Source organism: Caretta caretta, chromosome 1 (genome assembly GCF_965140235.1).
Source record: "Caretta caretta isolate rCarCar2 chromosome 1, rCarCar1.hap1, whole genome shotgun sequence".
In the NCBI taxonomy this organism is placed as follows: domain Eukaryota; kingdom Metazoa; phylum Chordata; order Testudines; family Cheloniidae; genus Caretta; species Caretta caretta.
Genome location: NC_134206.1, coordinates 210,709,550 through 210,731,699, shown reverse-complemented (window position 1 = coordinate 210,731,699; position 22,150 = coordinate 210,709,550). Strand labels below are relative to the sequence as shown.

General features: G+C 43.1%; 1 protein-coding gene across 2 annotated transcripts; it reads left to right on the top strand.

Moving 5' to 3' along the window:
- The first annotated feature begins 1,247 nt into the window (after positions 1 to 1,247).
- On the top strand, positions 1,248 to 21,075 carry LOC125637311 (glutathione S-transferase kappa 1). 2 transcript variants are annotated; one of them, XM_075119382.1, is made up of 8 exons: positions 1,249 to 1,434; positions 3,647 to 3,728; positions 4,564 to 4,692; positions 13,436 to 13,536; positions 13,948 to 13,983; positions 17,128 to 17,244; positions 17,813 to 17,906; positions 20,286 to 21,075. In XM_075119382.1, exons 1-8 carry the CDS (start codon positions 1,330 to 1,332, stop codon positions 20,333 to 20,335), a joined length of 714 nt encoding a protein of 237 aa, XP_074975483.1. In that variant the 5' UTR covers positions 1,249 to 1,329; the 3' UTR covers positions 20,336 to 21,075. The 2 variants fall into 2 exon arrangements, with proteins under 2 accessions (XP_074975486.1, XP_074975483.1); XM_075119385.1 differs by lacking the exon at positions 13,948 to 13,983 and having other exon boundaries at positions 1,248 to 1,434.
- The last annotated feature ends 1,075 nt before the right edge of the window (positions 21,076 to 22,150 follow it).

Sequence of the window (22,150 nt, the reverse complement as noted above, 5' to 3'; positions counted from 1 at the left end):
ATGCACCGATACAAATGGGCATCAAGTATTAAGTCATTGTGTCTTTTATCTTGATGTCAGTGGTAGAAGCTACTTTTGGATCAGTCAGAGAGCTATCCATTGAAAAAGTACTGGAAGAAGCAAAGACTTCAGTCCAGAAGTTGACTAATGAAGGCATTTATATTCAATCCTTAAGTGAAGAAGACAAGAAGTGTTTGTTAAGACAACTGAAAAAGTACATAGTCTTGATTCTTAAAAATCTACAACAGCGATTTCTAGATTCTACTCAACCTCTATGTAGCTTTTACAGATGCCTGTCCTATAAAACACTTGACAGTTGAGTGGAGTGAGGCACTACCAGCAATGGGACTGCCATGTGATCAGGACAGAATAGAGAATTTGAACATAGAGTGGAATATCATGCGACGAATGAATGAAGATTTGACTTCAACTAGTGGCTCGACCTGATCTTTGTGTTCCGTGTCCTGGGCTGAAAGAAGTAGGAGTTCATCTCTTGCTACTCCCAGTCACAACAGCTACAGCTGAGCTTTCTTTTTCATCACTGAACAGAATTTTGTGTTCTGAAAGAAGTCGCCTTCTGCCTGATAATATGAATGAACTAATGAGCATATCAGTTGAAGGAATGGAAGTACTGGACACATGAGAAGCCACCAAAGATGAATGCAATGCATTCAAGAAGTTCATTAACAGAGTTGTACAAAATTGTAACACGAAACCAAGAAGGATGTAGATAGAGGTAGTGCTTCTTAGAAGGCTTGAGTAGCCAACTTTAATTTTGTGTTAAATCTCATAAAATGATCATGAAACATTTTTCAGTTTTTCCTATGGTGCCGTACCGCCCGCCCACCTTCACCCTCACAGCCTCACCCCTCATCGGCCCTGACACCCCTCATTGGCCCTGACACCCCCCACCTGTAAATTCGAACACCCCCCTCCCATTTCAATTCCTGGGGAAACCACTGCCGGCACCCCACCCTCTGCCCTCCCGCACTCCGAACCCCTCAGCCCCACCGCGTGTGGCTCTCACATTGAAGGGGTTTTGCCAAAGTGGCCCCCACTTCAAAACCTGCCCGGGACCACAGGCGAGTAGAAGGCCCCAGCAGCCCTGGGACCAAGTCTCTGCGCTGAGGCGCGCAGGGCCGGCGGCAAAGGGAACCGCTTCAGGGCCCGGGGAGAGCGGCCAGCAGGGGTCAGCAGCGTCCTGCCGCAGCGCGGCGGGGTGAGTGTCACGCCCTGTGCTCGCGGCCCAATAAGCGCCCCCCGGCCAGAGGCCGCCACGGGGCTGGAGGGATCGCAGCCGGCTGAGCGGCGCCCCTGGGGAGCGGGGTAATGGCGGCGGCGGCGGCAGTAGCAGGGGGAGGCTTTGGCGGCAGCAAGAAAGTGGTGGAAATCTTCTACGACGTGGTGTCTCCGTATTCCTGGCTCGGGTTCGAGGTGCGGGGGGAGCCGAATGCGGGGACAGACAGACCGAGAACCGCAGGGGGAGAGGGACGAGGGCAGCGGGGGCGGGGAAGAATAGACTTTAGGCCTGTGGAAGTCCTAGGAAATCCCCGGTGTTTCCTGAGTCTCCGAGCCCCAAGGTGCTTCCCCTCCGTGTCATTGCGGAATTTTCCCTGGCTGGCAGCAGGCCTGGTCCGGACCTTGCTGGAGAAATGGGAGATCATTTCTCCCCCACCCCTGCGCTTCTCTCCAGGAGAAGTGTGTGTGTAGTAAGAATAGTTTGCAAGGTCACAGCTCCCCTCTGTTGACAGGTTTCAGAGTAACAGCCGTGTTAGTCTGTATTTGCAAAAAGAAAAGGAGTACTCGTGGCACCTTAGAGACTAACCAATTTATTTGAGCATGAGCTTTCGTGAGCTACAGCTCACTCCACGGTATGCATCCGATGAAGTGAGCTGTAGCTCACGAAAGCTCATGCTCAAATAAATTGGTTAGTCTCTAAGGTGCCAGGAGTACTCCTTTTCTTTTAGCTCCCCTCTGTGTGTACTTACAGCTGGTTTGTTGGCCAGCTCTGGCTTACTTGGTTTCCTACAGGATTCCAGCTCTTGTTTTCTTTACAGAGGTGTGTTTGTGAAGTGAGCTGTAGCTCACGAAAGCTTATGCTCAGATAAATTGGTTAGTCTCTAAGGTGCCACAAGTCCTCCTTTTCTTCACGCTGACTGCGTTGCCTTGCCTGGAACAACCGAAGTTAGTACAACTGGATAAAAGCCAGCGAGGAGTGCTGACTGTTCACGGGAGAAAGTTACTCATTATACTTCAGAGAAGATTAATGTTCTACAGTTATTACTGGAGCACAGGTTATGAGCCTGATCTTAATCTTAATTACACAGGGTCTTTGGACTAAATTGAGCCCCATGGAAACTCAGTGAAATCAAAACCGTTTCAGGAACATCAGGAACCTACTGCACCTTATGCCTAAAGCTTAGCTGGAAAATGCTGCTATTTTTTTTAATTTGCAATAATTTTCATTCCACACATTTGGAAGAGGAACCAGGTTTTGGGAGGGGTTGTTTTTGTTTTATTTGTAGTTGGTTGAAAATGTTGTAAACAAACTTTTTAGTTTGCAGTTTCCCCCATTTCTCTCAACTATTTCCTGTTTCCATTTTGGCTAATGAAAGTGGGAGGAAGAGAAAGGGGCAAGGAAACAAATTTTAACAACAGAGCCAAAAAATTTTCACTTTTGTCAAAAATTGAAAATTGCAACAAAAAAAATTGCAGTAACTTTCATTTTTTTTAAAATGGCCTTTGTCAATGTTTAGAATGAGAAATTTCAACCCACTCTATTTGTACAAGACTTACAAGGGTGACTTTAGGGATACACACATTGACATCATACCTGCCTAACCTCTGGTTTTTCAGGGATTTCTCAAGCCCAGTGGTGGTGTTTCCAAAATCTCAGGATATTTTTTTTTTCTTTAGTGATGCTTTGGGTGGCATGTATGTTGCTACCATGAAAATGACATTAAAATCAAGGCAAAATTAAGGCAATCTGAGGCTAATAGTTGTATCTCAAGCAATAGATAGTGGGTTCAGTCTCCACTGCCAGTGACACACCTGGGGCATCACATTACACACCCTTTAAAATGAAAATTGAGATTCTCATTTTATCACATGACTCCATAGCTGGGTCCTATAGCATCTATATCATCATCTGGTCCTGGATTAAATAGATTAGAGCAGCAATAAACAGAGTTGTTCTGTGAGACAGGCCCAGAGGAAATAGATCTAATTTATACTCATGAAGTGCTTAAAGAAAGGGGAGCTGCTGTTATTTTCCTGATTTAAAAGAGAGAAATGAATCTGCTGTGTTATTTCTTCTTCCTGCTCCAGAGAGAAACCTGGGTGCAGTGGTGCATTTATCTCCATGGCTATCATTGGAGTGCATTTCACAGGGGTTTAGGGCTGCTTGATATTTTAATTCCTGGTCCCTCTGTAGGAATTTACAAACCTTCCCCACAGTATCACTGGCATGAAGATCTGAAGTGCCTTGCTGATCCCAAGGTTGATTTCTAATGGTCTCAGACAGATTAGGCTTTATCTGCTAGATGTATTTCAGTGCCCAGATCCTGGCTTCTGTCAGAGACTGGGCCCCTGGGCTTCATTGCAGGTCTTAGATGTTGTTTATCCATTATTATTTGTCCCATTGCAGGTGCTTTGCCGGTACCGGCACAACTGGAGCATTGAGTTGCGTTTTCGTCCTGCTTTCCTTGGAGGCATAATGAAGGAGACTGGTAGGTGTTCGACTGCTCCTGACCCTCAACAGAGAACATCTGGAACCTCCTGCAGAGTGTGGCTATGAGAGAGTGGAGATTCCATCTTGCACTCGAGCTCTGGCAGGGCACTGCTGTTAGGGAGCTCACCACAGACCCCAAAATGAATTCTATGGGGAATATCACAGACCACTGAGACTCCCTGCTGTCATTAGCCAGGCATTGCTGAAGCCCTTCCATTCTACTTGGAGGTCTAAGGCTTTGTCTACACTAGCACTTTTGTTGGTCAGGAAACATCCCCTCCTCCCTCTTCCCCCCCCCCCCCAACTGACAAAAGTTTCACCTGCAAAAGCATAGCTACTGCTGCTCGATAGATTGAATTATGCTAGCAGGAGGGCTCTGTCATGAGTTCTGTTTCTGGCTCTGTTGGAGATTTGATTTGCCTGAAATCGCAAAGCACTTCATCTTGCTGTCCCTCAGTTTCTCACTTTTAAAATAGGATAATGATCCTCATCCTCCTTAGTAAAGTGTTTTATGATGAACAGCACTTTACTGTACCCAAAAGTTTATTTATCTTTTAAAAACTGATTTAGCTGGTGCAAACTCCTTTGTGGACATTCTTATTGGTTTAAAACTGGTTATGTCAGTTTAGCACCTGCAAATTTACTGATGCAAGTGAAACTGAAGTAAGCCAGGTTTAAACTCATATAAGAGTGTACTCACACAAAGTTGCAACTGTTTTACTAAATCAATATAAAATTACACTTTTCGTTAGACTAGTTTAAACTTGTGTGTAGACCTGGCTTACCTCATTATAACTGGAATCTTCATTTTGTAATTCCACCTTTTCTGTAAGGTAACCAGCCCCCAGCGATGGTGCCCAAACGTGGGGAATACATGAAGAAGGATATAGAGAGGATGGCAAAATATTACCAGGTCCCACTGCAGCTCCCCAAGGATTTCTTTGGAAGTGTTATCAGAAAAGGTAAGTAGAGGAGGCTGCTTGGTCAGTGAGTTGACCTTTCACCTTAAGGAGCTCTGGGTCCAAATCTTACATGACATTGAAGGGGGGAAAATGAGATTAAATGTTCTCTTCTTCTTCCCCCATTTGTGATTTGTATGAAGTCAGTGCATAGCTTCGCATGAGTGGAAATTCCTACTCGGGAAAGGGCTGAGAGTGGGATAGCATAAGAGTTTCTGCAGATTGTGACTAAGGTGCTTTGGCAGAGCTGGGAGGGGGAACAGCTCAGGGTAGGAGGCAAGCCCACAAGCTCTGACACGGTAATATTTTTTTTCATCACTGAATTACATGAGGCACAGATCTGTGTTTAAAAATAGCAAATAGTTTTGCAAATAAAAGCAGTAAGTTCAGATCAGTCCTATTCACAGGGTCATGTTACTTGTGACTGTTCAGATGACTGCCAGAAATTCATGACAATATTCACAAATGCTGAAAATCTAAAATATTAGCACAAAAATTATTTGGTCAAAAATTCATACAGGAAAGTGTGTTCTTTGTTATTTACAGGGTGGATTTGATTTAAATCACTAGTCAGGAAGGCTCGATTATATAGAAATCAAGATTAAAAAGTGCATTCTTGTTGGTTGTTATAACCTAAATACATATTCTTCGCAACTCAGATAGATGTAGGTTTCATTTTTAGAAGGTACACACTATACATTTTTTAAGTGATTTATTTTGAAAACTTTTCAGATTAGTTTTACAGCTATATCAGAAAATGAATGATTGTTTGGTTATTTCATTTACCAAAGATAATTGAAGCACTTCACCTCCCAATGACTTCATAAATATCTCCAATTTAATGGTTAATCATTAATATTTGGAGGATTTTCTTGCCATACTGTATTAGGAGAACAGGTTTTCTCCTAATCACCAGACAGGCATTTAAATTGTTTTGTTTAACTAAAACAACAATGTTATGTGTTCTGGGTTTTTTCTTCAACAGCACACATATAATATTTTAACAAAACAAACATATGAATTTTTGAATTTAGTTAGGTTTCAGAGGAACAGCCGTGTTAGTCTGTATTCGCAAAAAGAAAAGGAGTACTTGTGGCACCTTAGAGACTAACCAATTTATTTGAGCATGAGCTTTCGTGAGCTACAGCTCACTTCATCAGATGTTTACCGTGGAAACTGCAGCAGACTTTATATACACACAGAGAATATGAAACAATACCTCCTCCCACCCCACTGTCCTGCTGGTAATAGCTTATCTAAAGCGATCAACAGGTGGGCCATTTCTAGCACAAATCCAGGTTTTCTCACCCTCCACCCCCCACACAAATTCACTCTCCTGCTGGTGGAGAGTGAATTTGTGTGGGGGGTGGAGGGTGAGAAAACCTGGATTTGTGCTAGAAATGGCCCACCTGTTGATCGCTTTAGATAAGCTATTACCAGCAGGACAGTGGGGTGGGAGGAGGTATTGTTTCATATTCTCTGTGTGTATATAAAGTCTGCTGCAGTTTCCACGGTAAACATCTGATGAAGTGAGCTGTAGCTCACGAAAGCTCATGCTCAAATAAATTGGTTAGTCTCTAAGGTGCCACAAGTACTCCTTTTCTTTTTGTGAATTTAGTTAAACATTCAAGATCTTTAAAATCAGGTTTGTTTTTGTTAAAATGGTTTCTAACTAAAATAGTTAAATGAAATATTTAAAAAACCAAAAATTAAATCGACTGTCAGCCAGGTCAACATGAGAAGCTTAAAATATTGGCTTCTGCAGCTAACTTAGTCGTCTTCACCTTCATTTTCCTGTTTGTTCATAATCTGTAAAAGAAAAACAAGCTTTCCTGCTTTTTCAGGTCCCAAATGATTTCTCAGTTTGGAATGAATTAGTCCAAAGTAAGAAAATATTCTTTCTACACCGGCAGAAGAAGCTACTGCTGTTAAAAATGAGATTATCACTTCAACAGTCTCTGAATCCAAGTGCTTAAGTGACTTCTACCAGCTCACTGGCGTGACTTTCTTTAAAACATCATCAGCAAAAATATTTCTTGAATGGTTTCACCCTTAGCTCTGAAGTTTATTATAGTTGGCATTCTGGAGGGATGATTGCTGGATGGCCATGTCATAGCCAACTCCTCTTCTTCAGCAGTTAAGGTTTGACCCGGTACCGAGTATTGAGAATATTCCCAAGAAAATGAGCTGGGGATAGTGCTTGTCCCATTTGTTTTTTAATGCTTGTAATCATAGAATCATAGAATATCAGGGTTGGAAGGGACCTCAGGAGGTCATCTAGTACAACCCCCTACTCAAAGCAGGACCAATCCCCAACTAAATCATCCCAGCCAGGGCTTTGTCAAGCCTGACCTTAAAAATAAGGAAGGAGATTCCACCACCTCTCTAGTAATGCATTCCAGTGTTCCACCACCCTCCTAGTGAAAAAGTTTTTCCTAATATCCAACCTAAACCTCCCCCACTGCAACTTGAGACCATTACTCCTTGTTCTATCATCAGCTACCACTGAGAACAGTAAATCCATCCTCTTTGGAACCCCCTTTCAGGTAGTTGAAAGCAGCTATCCAGTCCCCCCTCATTCTTCTCTTCCGCAGAGTAAACAATCCCAGTTCCCTCAGCCTCTCCTCATAAGTCATGTGTTCCAGTCCCCTAATCATTTTTGTTGCCCTCCGCTGGGCGTTTTCCAATTTTTCCACATCCTTATTGTAGTGTGGGGCCCAAAACTGGACACAGTACTCCAGATGAGGCCTCGCCAATGTCAAATAGAGGGGAACGATCACGTCCCTCGATCTGCTGGCATTGCCCCTACATATACATCCCAAAATGCCATTGACCTTCTTGGCAACAACAGCACATTGTTGACTCATATCCAGCTTCTCGTCCACTGTAACCCGTAGGTCCTTTTCTGCAGAACTGCTGCCGAGCCATTCGGTCCCTAGTCTGTAGCGGTGCATGGAGTTCTTCCGTCCTAAGCGCAGGGCTCTGCACTTGTCCTTATTGAACCTCCTCAGATTTCTTTTGGCCCAATCCTCTAATTTGTCTAGGGCCCTCTGTAATCTATCCCTACTCTCCAGCGTATCTACCTCTCCTCCCAGTTTAGTGTCATCTGCAAACTTGCTGAGGGTGCAATCCACACCATCCTCCAGATCATTTATGAAGATATTGAACAAAATCGGCCCCAGGACCGACCCTTGGGGCACTCCACTTGATACCGGCTGCCAACTAGACATGGAGCCATTGATCACTGCCTGTTGAGACCGACAATCTAGCCAGCTTTCTGTCCACCTTATAGTCCATTCATCCAGCCCATACTTCTTTAACTTGCTGGCAAGAATACTGTGGGAGACCGTGTCAAAAGCTTTGCTAAAGTCAAGGAACACCACGTCCACTGCTTTTCCCTCATCCACAGAGCCAGTTATCTTGTCATAGAAGGCAATTAGATTAGTCAGGCATGACTTGCCCTTGGTGAATCCATGCTGACTGTTCCTGATCACTTTCCCTTCCTCTAAGTGCTTCAGAATCGGTTCCTTGAGGACCTGCTCCATGGTTTTTCCAGGGACTGAGGTGAGACTGACTGGCCTGTAGTTCCCAGGATCATCCTCCTTCCCTTTTTTAAAGATGGGCACTACATTAGCCTTTTTCCAGTCGTCCGGGACTTCGCCCGATCGCCATGAGTTTTCAAAGATAATGGCCAATGGCTCTGCAATCACATCCGCCAACTCCTTTAGCACTTTCGGATGTAGCACATCCGGCCCCATGGACTTGTGCTCGTCCAGCTTTTCTAAATAGTCCCAAACCACTTCTTTCTCCACAGAGGGCTGGTCACCTCCTCCCCATGCTGTGCTGCCCAGTGCAGTAGTCTGGGAGCTGACCTTGTTAGTGAAGACAGAGGCAAAAAGAGCATTGAGTACATTAGCTTTTTCGACATCCTCTGTCACTAGGTTGCCTCCCTCATTCAGTAAGGGGCCCACGCTTTCCTTGACTTCCTTCTTGTTGCTAACATACCTGAAGAAACCCTTCTTGTTACTCTTAACATCTCTTGCTAGCTGCAACTCCAGGTGTGATTTGGCCTTCCTGATTTCACTCCTGCATGCCCGAGCAATATTTTTATACTCTTCCCTGGTCATTTGTCCAATCTTCCACTTCTTGTAAGCTTCTTTTTTGTGTTCAAGACCAGCAAGGATTTCCCTGTTAAGCCAAGCTGGTCGCCTGCCATATTTACTATTCTTTCTACACATCGGGATGGTTTGTCCCTGTAACCTCAATAAAGATTCTTTAAAATACAGCCAGCTCTCCTGGACTGTATTGTAACTCTGTCCTCACATATTTCTCTTTTTAAGATCTCACTCTGATCCTTCCCAGTTTCTACAGCATCAGCAATAAAACAGCAATTTCCCTGCATTTTGTTCATGGCTGCAGAAATAGGCTTCAGGATATTCAGCATGTGGTCAACATTTCTCTTAAGCCCAGTGTTGAGAACTTTGGCTGTGACAGTGCCATCTGTTTTTTCACAATTTTGTTCACAAACTATCATCAGATTAGGCCAGTTCTTGATATAGTGCTCAAAACAGTCCACTACTGAGTTCCATCGCACGTCTTGTGGGAGAGTTAGCTTTGTTCCTTCCACTTTTTTTTCAGAGCAGCTGCTGCAAAGTGGCTGTTACGGAAGTATTTTACAATTTCAACTACATTAGCCTTTATTTCTGGAACACTGAAGTCTTTGGCTAGGAGGTGCATCAGATGAGCACTGCAACCGTATGTTATTAGCTTGTGACTCTCTTCTAAATAATTTCTTCTCATCTTGGATACATTTGCAGCATTGTCTGTGACCAAGCTGTGTACTAAACATTTGAATTTTTTTTTCCACAGTTTGTTATAATTTTTACTGCTGCTACTTGTAAGTTGTTAGAGAGCTTATTCCTTCACTCTCCCACTTCCCTGGTCCTTCTCGCATGAACAGAGAGCAACAATACCCGAAGTCCGAAGGTGCAAACAATTCAATGTTTATTGGGGTGAACTTCCAGCAAGCTTAAATACAAGTTCCTTTTTCCTTATTTTCGAATCCCAACTTACTTCCTGTTTGCCCCTAATTTATATAGTAATATTCTTAGCTATACCTTAACCAGTCATTCTACTGAAATTTAACTAACCAATCCTAACATATCGTAACATGATTAGCTAACTAATTATATCCCACCACAATAATTAGATTACACCCAACAAAATTAATTATACAGCAGACAGAAACAATCACAGAACCAGACAGAGATTATACAGACAAACAATAGCAAAGTGGGAACTATAATGACAAAACAATACAGAAGTGAGGATTTCACATCCCAGCTATTGATAAGTGAGTTCTTGCCAGACAGGATAATATCAAACTAAGTTTCCTTTTACATTTTCTAGGCACTTCCCATTCTCTGGAGGTGATAGGAATACAATCCTGTCGTGATAGTGCCTGACACCCCAATAGCACCTTATTTCAATGTGACTAGTTTGGAATGTGAGGATGTGACTGTTCACTTCCTAGCTTATGGCTGCCTCTGCTGCTTAGCCAAAGGCCTGAGCCTAAGAACAGGGCCTCAGACTGTCACAGTAAGAGAAGGACCTTACACTGGCAGACAGTGATTTTGATTCTTTCTTTTATACCTCTAACCAGCCAAGTGATAAGAATACACCTAAATTCTTAAAGTACAGGCCTTTACAGACAGGCCTGAATATCTGTATCCTAACATAAGTATTCTGCTGTGTGTGCATTTCCTGATGTATCTATTGTTTCTGTAAGGAAGACATTCCCTTCTTCTGTTTTCACACAAGCACATATAACAGGATCATTGCAGACATTGCTCCACCCATCAAGACTCAGGTTAACAATTTTACCCTCTAGACCTTTTGCACACTGCTCAATTTCTCTTTCATACACTTTATCCAGCAATTTGCCTGCAACATCTGCTCTGTTGGGTGTACTCTATCCTGTTCTTAATGACTGAACCATGTTATCGAAGTGTGGCTTCTCAATCACACGGAAAGGAGAGGTTTCAGAGTAGCAGCCATGTTAGTCTGTATTCGCAAAAAGAAAAGGAGTACTTGTGGCACCTTAGAGACTAACCAATTTATTTGAGCATAAGCTTTCGTGAGCTACAGCTCACTTCATCGGATGCATACTGTGGATACTTTCCACAGTATGCATCCGATGAAGTGAGCTGTAGCTCACGAAAGCTTAAGATCAAATAAATTGGTTAGTCTCTAAGGTGCCACAAGTACTCCTTTTCTTTTTATGGAAAGGAGAGTTTGTTGCATAAACAAACAGGGCAATTTTTTCATCAATTACCACTTTTTGTAGACTGCTGGTTCTTATCACAAACTTATCTATGGTTGTTTCTGGATGATTTTTTTTTTTCTTTTTGCTACAGTTGATATACTGTGGCTATGTGACATACATGATGTGACTGAAACACTATCATTGGCAGATAACTCTGAAACTATAGAAAATGATGGTGATCTTGAAGGTGGATAGTCTTCAGAATCCTGCATGTTGAGGATGGATTTTCCTAAACAAAATGAGTCAATGCAGTTATTTAATTATTATTACCATACTGCTCATTTAGTATTACTCCATTGCATTCACTGACACTCAGTACTACTTTAAAGGTGAAATTGTAAAAGGAAGATCTCCCTATTTCAGCTATTTATTTTTTATCACAACTGCATCTAAAATGATAGTACCATAGAGTAACAACTGTATTTTTTGTTCAAACATGATAATTTAAGAATAGTCCAGAAGGAAGACAGGCAGTCCTTAAGAAAGAAGTATGAAATAAAAAAGTTTACCAACCTGAAGATTCTGCATGTTCAGACATGTTCCTTTCATCATCTTCAAAGCAGCTTCCTCCTGAGAAGGAACACTTCTCATAATGTTGTTTCATTTGACAACTAGGCCCTGTATTTCTTTGTTGCACTGTTTGCATTTTGCACGCATGCCGGTCTTACCCACAGGTAGAGGAACTTCATTAAAATATTCCCAAACTGGATCTCTCTTACGGCCTGCTGCCGTTATAGGTTTTCCCTTCTAGTGAGAGAATGGTATGGTAGATCTCAAATCAATGAATACTACACTCAGAAAGACCTCAAGACTTCTGGAATATGCCGCTCAAACAGTTTCACTTTTTTTGTTTCTACTGCCTGTCCCTCCCTTCTGACATTTATCTCCAAGCTTCTTCTCCTTGTCCAGGTCTATTCCGCCCCCAACAGTCTTCTGTTCATTGAACTTTTTTAAACTTTGCACTTTTAGAGAGAGGTAAGGGATTGACTCTGTGTCCACAAATTTGCAGAGAGACAGTAGGGTTGAGGTCTGTTATTTCTCCCCTCTATATTTTATTTATTTAAAAACATTTTTGCTGTTAACATCTCTGGAGACGCAAATCCACAGTTTGAGAACTGCAAAACTCAGCATCTCTGATGGTATCGTCTAGACTGAGCACTGAGTCACAGTGGGTAGATAGAAAGATTAACCTAAATAATCTATACAGAAGCCCCTGGAACCCCATGAGATTGGGTCCCTAATCCATAAACTATGAAACTCATTTACAAACCTTTTCTTAAACATTACATGAATATATTGTCTCATACTATAGAATTAGAATTTATAATTCCCTATTCCATGATGAGATATCTTTGAGTTATATTGTTTCTTAATTAAAACAGTCTTTAGATGGGTTTTTTCCTCAAAAAGGTTTATCAAAAAAATCTGATTTAATAACTTTTTAAAAAAAAAAAAAAACATTGATTTTTTTTATTCACCCTGGTTATTTATTATACTACTGCTTCAAAAAAGTTTCCATCTTCAAAGCAGAGTGCAGAACCAATTCCATGTGACTTAGGTGACCAGCCACACGCAACCAGAAACAAATTGCAACTGACTGAAGTGAACAGTTTACAACAACCCTCCATAGGCTGAAAATTCTTCATCAAGTTTATTGATTATTTAGAAATAATGAATAGATCAGTGGGAATCAGGATAGACTTTTGAATGAGTCACTCAACAGAAATGGGGCTGAATTCAAAACAAGTATTACTAGCAATGAATAGTTTGACCTGTTCTAATAGAGAGGGTTAAGATCCCAAGGACTGGTGCCACTGTACATTGGACATCCACGAATATAACTAGTGCTCAAGATATTAATACTGCTACTTCTTAGCACTTAACTTGAAATCTGCCATATGCAGTTCATACATTAGTGAGCTAGTGCCTAACGTGCAGAGAAGCTGAGTACCCACAGTTCTGGTTAAAATCAGTGGAATTGAGGATGTTGAGCACCTCTGAATATCAGGTCCTATTTGTCTCTAGTTGGACTTCCAATTTGGAGGTCCCAGACCTGGAAGCAACTCTTGAAAGTTTGGCCCATGATGTTTTTGGCCATAACAAACTTTGAGTCCACTCTCCATCTGAAACCAGTGCAGACTGTGTTCAGCAAGCTATTCCCATAGATGAATCCCAACTACGTCCCTTTCCTAGAGCACCCTCTCCCTGTTCAGACCCTGCTGCAGACTTGAGTAGCTAACTCCTTGGGACAGTCCCAAGGAAATCCCATACAGAAGTAGGCTTCTTATGAACATTGGCAAGAGTTTCATTAATGGCCTTTTTGCTCCTTCGGGACATTCCCAGGGCAGTGGCAGACTTCATTGGTTGATGCTGTTCCTATGTCTCCTCAATGTGTCTTTCTGTCTTTCACATCAAACTTAGGGAGCCTTTCTGCCATGCGCTTTATCACAGCCGTGGATATGACACAGCCACAGTTCCTGGAGCCCGTGTCCAGAGAGCTCTGGATGCGCATCTGGTCCCGGGTGAGTACTTCTGCATATCCCCAGTCCAGCTCCTTTCCCCATCTTCCTGACCCTCCTCTATCCACAACCATGTAGTGTCAGCAGGAGGGTTGAAATCTGTGGTTCATGGTCCAATCCAAGGAAAGCACTACATTTCAAGTCAATTTCAGTTTCTGTTTCTTTCAGTGTGTGGATGCTGCACCAATAGTTAATTCCAGAGTCCACATAATCCAGTTCCAGTTTGGGTGAATGGGATCTTTTCCTCTTTCCTGTGGGAAATTCTCCAATAGGATCCCTGTCCTCAGCTGAGTTTTTTTCTGACTCCCTCCCTGCAGGAAAACAGGGTCACTGTGAGAAATTCCCTTTGTAGATTCAGCATCTTGTTCATAAACATTTAACCATTTGATTTACTCCTCCTCCTGCTCTCACCAGGATGAAGATATCACCCAACCAGAGAGTATATTGGCAGTAAGTTTCTCCCTGTCGCTACTGCTTCTACATTCATTTGTTGTGATTTATTGGATGTGGGTCTTAGGGTTACCGTCTATGGAGACAAATAATTTTCACTGGCTGTGGATTTTTTAAGGGATCATTTGGCGTTATCAGGAAATTCCCTTAGGGAAAATGTGACTCCCATGTCAGTGACTCCAATCCCCTAAGTCTGTGGAAATGTGGGGGTAATTTCCCAAGTAACTTTGGTGCATTTTATTGCCAGGCCTAGGGTGGATATTTAGGTACTGGTGCATTTCCTAGCAGGATGCCCCGGAATAGGCAGTGGATACATAATTAAAATATAATTAATAAACAGTAATAAAGCCAGGAGCAATGTTCAAGAGGGAGCTCAGGGAAGGGAATGGGTTTGCTTCTATAAAAGGCTTTTAACTTGAATTAAAATTTGATTCAGAAGGCAGATTGTAGAGGGGGCAGTGGTGGTGGTGTTGCTGGGCTCCATTCTCAATCCCCAATTGGTATGCCTTTCTTTGAAGTTGCTTTGAAATAGTGTCAGTTCTTCTTTTCCTCAGTTCCACTCTCTGCATCCTGCCTCTTCTGTTTGTTAGATCTCTGGCTATAATGCAGAGATAGGCAGAAGACAGTGTTCAGATCTGAACCAGGATTAGTTTTGGGGTTTGTGTTTGAGGACAAATCAAAGCCACAGTTCCAATTTGATCCCAAACTAGGATCTCGTATTCTAGCCCTAGATGGTAGCCAAGTATTAGCTCCCACCTTAATTTTACAAACACTGTTTTTACGACTACTCTTATATAGCACTTTTCATCAGTATATCTCAAAGCAGAGAGGTTGCAGAAGATTATTTTAGGCAGTGTTAGCGTGAGAATCCAGGTCTCTAAAAGTCTTAAGCTATGTCTACACTGCTAAGTTGTTTTTTTTTTTTTTTACCAAAAGTTATGCCACTTTTATTAAAGCACTTTAATTAAACTTCTGTTGCATGTCCACACTCTGCTCCTTGTGTCGCTGGAGTGCATCCAAACTAGCAGCTCTTGCTATCACTATTACAAGAGAGCAATGCACTGTGGGTAGCTATCCCACCGTGCAACTGGCTGGGTGCTTTGGGAAGGGTTTGCAGTGCCTCACATGATGCAGGTTTCTCAATCCCATTGTTCCACGGGCATCCTAATAGATTGCCAGTCACTTTTCAACTGAAATGTGGAGGGTAGCAGGGGAGAGTGTGTGTGTGTCTCCTCATGCTGTCTCGTAAATTCAGACAGCCACCAGAAACAATCAGTCCTGGGGAAAACCCAACATCAGCCCCTGCCTCCCTCCCTCCCTGGCTCTGGGACAGACAGACACACACCCAAACCTGCCTGCCTCTGTGTTTAGTGTGGGAGACAGCAGGAGCCTTCCATGTTAATGATTTGCTCTTTGTTTCCCTGGAGCGGAGCAGCACAGCGTGCTGACTGTCAGAACGGAGCTTTGAAAGGGGAGGGGTGCATGCCCGCAGCGCTACTGAGCTCAAAACAATGAGCAAAGTGGTTACTTCAGGCATTGTGGGACACCTCCAGAGGCCAATGACAGCGGTAAAAGCAAGCAAGGTGTTTATGCTGGCACTTTGGCGATAAGAAGCCTTACCACTCTTGCCTAGGTGGTTTTATTAAAATGCTGCAACTGAGGAGATTTGTCTCAAAAAGTGGCTTTGTAGTATGTGCATCTCTGCTGTTTCATCGCCAAAAGCTGCCTTTTGGTGAAAAAACTTGGCAGTGTAGACCAGCCCTTAGCCACACAGTCACACTACCTTTCAGAATAAATGTTCTAGGTATATGTGCTGTGGCTTGTCCTGTCTCTTTTCCCTCTTAGACCAGAGCTAGAACTCAGTACATCAGCTCTCCAATAGTCTACTTCTTCCTAGCAAATGTAAATCCAATGGGAAAGGATGTGTCAAGGCCACTCTTAGTGGCTGGTACACATAGTAATTAGCAGTTACTCCTGTAGCTCAAGCAATAAAGCTGTGTGCTGTTGAACTGAGGCTTTAACTATGTGAGAAAGTTGCACCAGTTTAATATAAGGTGTGAATTCAAAATAAAGTAGCTAAATTGGAGCAAACCCCTGTCTAGATACTTATTTTGGTTTGGGAGCAGTTTTTTTCAGGTTAGCATTAATTGACGGGAACAGGTTTAAGCTAAACAGAAATAAGCAACCCTCAGAATGAAATAAGTGTCCCCAGAGCAGGGAGTTGCAAACCACTTTACATTCAACTGGTGCAGCTTATTTGTATAGACAAGGCCTGAATATCCAGGTTCAACCCTGCTGATGGTCCATTTTGTGGACTTTATGGTTACATGTGAGAGAATTTGTTCAAGTTGTGGTTTTTTTTTCTTTTCTTTTTCTTTAAATGGGGTTCTTTCATTGACACGGAGATTTTATAGTAAAGATCTTTATAATCTGTACATTATGTTGTGACGCAGTAAGAGATGGGTGTCCCACTTTTGGGCCCTATGTCTCACGTTTTGGTTGTTGACAGGTTTCAGAGGCATCACACCATGGCAGATTTGAAGTTTGAGAAGTTCACTGCTAGAACAAGGGATGAGGATCCTCTTTTTGTCTCCAATGAAGTAGAACATGCGTTGCCCTTCTGTACCAACATTCCAGTTCTGAAGATCACCCACCAACTTCCAGTTAGGCTTACTGAGTTTGGTCTCTGTCATGCAGTGTCACTCCTCGTTCCTCTCTTGCTGTGTTTGGCAGGTTCCTTCCAATACTGTTTTGACACTTTTAATACATTAATACTCATCTTCATCTTCTTTTCCACTACAGCACTTCATCCGTCTTAGTTCGTATGTTGAAAGTACTTAACTTGAACTAAGTGTAAACTCGCTTTCCCCCTTTTGCTAGCTAATTGAAAGCCCACCTAACAAGAGCTGCATATTTTGAGCCTGGGAGGTGATATCCCTTCATCTTCATATTCAAAAGTCACTCGGAATAGGTGATGTAACCAGGCAGTGGGAGAAAGTAGGCCAGACGTCCTGCCAGAGAAATGTTGTAGGAGGAATAATTGTGTGACAACAGATCTTCAAGCAATGAAGCTGCATGTAATTTATTATGTAACTATCATGAAAACCGCGGCTGTTCTTATTTTCCATCTGTCTGCCTCCTTAGGCTGCAGGGGAGGCTGGGTTACCCTCAGCGCTGGCCCAGAAGCTACTGGCAATGACCTCAACCCCTGAGGTGAAGAATCGCCTGAAGGCGACAACAGAGGAGGCACTGAAATATGGGGTGAGAAGCTCCCATTGCCACATGGGGTTAGATGTGTGTGTTCCTTTCCCAGCAGTGATATTGTGGGTGAAGGCAGGATGAAAGGGTAGATCAGAATACACAAGGATCCCATTGCTCTCAGACTTTTTTGTATTTTAAACACACATCTTGCAAGCCAGCTCAATACCCTCAGTATTAGTGCAGGAAACTATCTTTTGGGAAACCCAGGTCTGATTCCTGGCCCATTCCAAGGGAGGTGTCAAGGGACTGGCATGCCAGAGACCAGAGGTAGTGCCTGGGATCACTGCTCTCCACTACCATGCATGAAGGCGTGGTTTGATTCGGATTCCTTTTCTCTCAGTCCCATGGGATGACAGGGCCATAAGAGTTTTGCAGAATTCAGGCTTGGTGCATGGGACCCAGATTTGAGATAGAGAAAGAAGAAAGGAAGGGAAAGGGAAAAAGAAAGTGAGAGCGCGAGGGAGGAGGAAAGGTGATACAGTTCTTTGTAGAAGTTTTTCTTAGAACTGGTCTTGTGCTTATTCGTCTCTTTGTGATTCTCCCTGTTTTGTCTCCATGGGGGCATTAGGCATTTGGAATGCCAGCAGTTGTGGCCCATGTTAATGGTGAATCTCACCTCTTCTTTGGCTCTGATCGTTTAGAGCTCCTGGGCAATGTTATAGGTGAGTGTTTCTAGTAACATTTCCCTCTATTTTCTCTCCCTGGTAATTATCCATCTGCTCTAATGGGATGTGTAATGTGACAAACAAATTAACACTCTGGGGGTATGTCTACACTGCAATTAAAAACCCATGGCTGGCATGTGCCAGCTGGCTCAGGCTAAGGGGCTGTTTAATTACAGTGTAGACACTCGGGCTCAGACTGGAGCCCAAGCTCTAGGAACCTGCAAAGGGGGAGGTTCCAGACCTCGGGCTGTAGCCTAAGCCCGAATGTCTGCACCACAATTAAACAGCCCTGCAGCCTGAGCCCTAGTCAGATGGCACAGGTCAGCCTTGGGTGTCTAATTGCAGTATAGACATACTCAGAGAATCAGAATCTCCTTCCCTCTTGGGCCAGGGGAAGGGAGAGCTATATCTTTGTATCATCTGCATGTTATCAATTATTTTACATTTTCTTCCAGATCATTGATGATAATAGTGAATATCATTATACCAAGAACTGATCCCTGAAGGATCCTAGTGAAGGCACCCCAAGTACTTAAGTCTCAGTTAGTAGCTACATGTTGAAACCTGTCAGTTACCCAGCTTTTAACCCATTGAGCCATATTGATTTTGAGTAGCACTCATGTTTGAATCAGAATATCAGGTGGTATTAATTCAAATGTCTTACCTAAATCCACATCTCCACAGAGTTACCTTTATCTACCAGACTTGAAATCTTTTCAAGAATTATATAAAATTTGTTTGACCGGACTCTCCATTATTTTTGCCTGGGCTTTGTTAGACTGACTAGCCCTTAATTATCCAAATCATCCTATTTACCCTTTTTAAGGATTGGCCTGACAGTGGCTTTCTTCCACTTCTGTCCTTTTCTAGTTTTCCTAGGGTTCTTAAAAATTAACATCAGTGGACCAAAGAGCGCCTTGATAAGGTCTTCTAAAACTCTTGGTTACAAATCAATCAGATCAGCTAATTTTACAATGTTTAACATTAGAATCATAGAATATCAGGGTTGGAAGGGACCTCAGGAGGTCATCTAGTCCAACCCCCTGCTCAAAGCAGGACCAATCCCCAATTAAATCATCCCAGCCAGGGCTTTGTCAAGCCTGACCTTAAAAACTTCTAAGGAAGGAGATTCTACCTCCTCCCTAGGTAAGTTGTGTAACATCCTCCTTAGTTACCACTGTAAAAGAAGGTATGCTTGTCTGATTAACTCCACTTTGGTGGCAATATTCCTTTTCCCCATGCCAGCCCCCTCCCCAGTGATGAGGTTACATGTTGAGCTCTGCCTCTGCTGGCAGAATGTCTGGAGACTGATGACCAGATGCTCAGCTGGGGAATGGTGCAGCTACACACTATGGACTAAATCCCCAGCTAAAGATCCAGACTTTTTAAAAAAAATAAAAAAAAATTGAAGCCTTCCCAGTCACCTGATGTCCTGTTTTAAGACTGTCGGCATCTCCGAGGTGCCATTCTCACGCTACTGTAGCTGATTAAGGTGGAATTTTGAAAATTAATTGTAGGTGCTGGACAGGAAATTGCAACTAGCTAAGTCAAGTAAAAGTTTATTTTTGGTATAAAGTGGCAAAAAAAATTGAGCTCAGGTGAGACCCTGTATTTGTTGGGTGTAATAGCTGAGGAACCACCTGTCCAAATCATTTCAAATCTGACAGAAGAATATACCTCAATCCTAGACTTACCCTAGTAAAGGGAAATCAGCCTAAAACTTGTTTATGGATTTTAGCAAGGAGAAAGGGAACAAATTCAGGATTACAATGGAGACCTACTACTACCAGGACTTCATTAATCCTAAAACGAAAGGGGTTCTAGTTCCATTTCCATAGCAGACAGTCCAGTTGGATGTGTATTCTGCTTAGCTTATAGTTTTGTGATTTCTTTTTCTTTTTTGTTCTAAAATAACTTTGATTTTAATTAAGAGAACTGGCATAGGTTGTAGTGACTGTAAAAAAAAACAAAAAAAAAAAAAACATTACCCACTGTTGGATGAGCCAGAAAAAGGGAAACTGAATTTCAACCTCAGATTTGGCAGTGTTTGGGGAGTGGCGTGTCAGTCATGGGAAATGAGTTTATGATCCCTTTTTGACCTAGCACTGGGAGGAAACTGGCTAAGGGATGCCAGGCTTGATGACAGACTCCATAGCCCATCCTTAACCCCCAGATCTTAACATTCAAGCTTATCTTTGGTGCTGGGCAGTACATGTCAGGTAGCAGAGTCCAGTAGCCTAGATGTGAAAAGCTCTGCATCCCATTAATTACGTTCCCATTCCAGCACAATTACCCATTCCATGAGGAGGAAGGGCAGCCTTACCCTGCAACCCACCCCCAGTATCAGGATTTAATTTATGTTGGCTTTTCTTACAGGAGAGAAATGGCTGGGACCAGTTCCTGCAGCTTCAAAACCCAGGATGTGAGAAATCCAGGTGCAATATGAAACAACCAGAAAATAAGTGACTAAAATTCGAATGAAGCAGTAACATCCATGCCTGAGACGTGGCATCTAGGGTCCCAGAGGATCTGGGAGGAGAGCAGTGATGTTCCCCTGGAATCCTCTGTCAGGAGAATAATGGGGACTCTAGTTCTACTGAGGTAGAGCTCTGTGATAGACTGAGACTGATTTTTCACCATACAGAGAGATTTTTCCAGGCAGGTTGGGGATGTGGTGGCACTTTGGTGAGTGAAATGTTAATACAGGGTCATGGGCAGTGGCAGAGCTCTGGCTGGCTGATAAGGGTGATTGAAATCTTGTCTCACTAGTGGTCTGCAGTCTGAAAGTGCGCTGCTGAGAACAACTCAATTTGTTTCACCCTGTGAAGTGTAAATGCTTGTCAGGTTTTTGTCTCAATCTACCCAAGGTGGGCAGTATTTGGTGATCAGTGGGAACTGCTAGGGGCACTACAGCTGTAAGTTTTATATATTCCAACTCTCCTGACCTGGCTGCAGGAAATCGTTTTCAGGCTGAGAGCTCAGAGGAGGGTTTGAGTCCTGTCTGTGTCAGTGCCTTGCAGCTCAGCCCATATTGCCAGTCCATTGCCTCATTATCCCTGCATTGCTGTGCACTTGAATACCTCTCATGTGGTTGTTGTATAATGTAATTCTCTCTCTCTCTCATTATCTGAATCCCTCACTTGGAATAAATTTCATCTGATTGTTAGCCTGGACATTTTGCATTGTGGGGACACACTGGCTGATTATTCCCCCACAAAGTGCAATTTATTCTACTCTGAAAAATGACATTTGAGCTAGATACCTGTGGCCTAGTGGAATCCTCAGCCCCGATTTAGGTGCCTCACAAAATAAGGAACAAATACAGCAATATCTAGGTCTCTATATCAGAACAGACCAATATCTCAAGTGGCCTAGTGACCTGTCTGCCATATCACCTCTAGGAGTCACCACTTTCTTGGCTGAGCATGTTTGGGCTAGGAGACCGCTCTCCCTGGCGTGAGTGTGACTTGGCTGGGAGCCACAACAGCCTGGGTGACTGATTTTTTTCTCTCTCCTGGGCAGTGTTGGGGACGGGACACATACCAGGGTTGGCGAAGGACTGTTGCTTTGGAATAGGGGACTAGCACTGTGAGAGGTCCCCTCCTGTGGGTGAAGCAAGCTCTTTTTCTCTCCTCCTCCTTTCACCCCTCTCTTCCCCCTCCCCCATGCAACCCCGCCCAAAAATGACAACAAACTATACAATGCCCTGAATTGTCTTAGCATCATGAGCATTTTTAGAGGACTGTAGCGTGAAGATGTGAGCGTGCCAATAACAGCCTTACAGAGCCCAGGGTCGGTTGGCCACAATCTCCTTTTATTGCGAGCCCAAGATGCCACACACACACACCACAAGCATGGAGCGAGGGTCAGAGATTCACATTTACACATCTTGCTACTGCAGGGTACAGTGAGTGGAGGGCAGAGAGAGAAAAGGGAGAAGACACAGAGGGAAAATGAACTCCTCAAGGACAAGGCTGGAGAACTCATCAGGTACTGTAAGAAGAATGACTCCCAACTGGACAATGTTTCCTACAATAAGTTTGCCGTGTGATGAAAGATGGGGGAAGGAGAGACCTTCATGTACACACATTCTGAGGGGACGGGCATAGCTCTCAATAGCTTCAGGGCCTGGGCCTCTCTTTAAATGACAGGGTTACACTAATGACCTTGGAGGTCAATGGCAAATTCCATGTCAATTCATATGGCAGCAATCATGAACTGGATTTCTCTGCTGCCTCCAA

Excerpts from the sequence above, each read along its gene's own strand:
- LOC125637311 (XM_075119382.1), top strand. The coding sequence starts at position 1,330 with ATGGCGGCGGCGGCGGCAGTAGCAGGGGGAGGCTTTGGCGGCAGCAAG. Across the intron at positions 13,537-13,947 it reads GGATGCGCATCTGGTCCCGG|GATGAAGATATCACCCAACC; the intron begins GTGAGTACTTCT and ends TGCTCTCACCAG. Across the intron at positions 13,984-17,127 it reads AACCAGAGAGTATATTGGCA|GCTGCAGGGGAGGCTGGGTT; the intron begins GTAAGTTTCTCC and ends CTGCCTCCTTAG.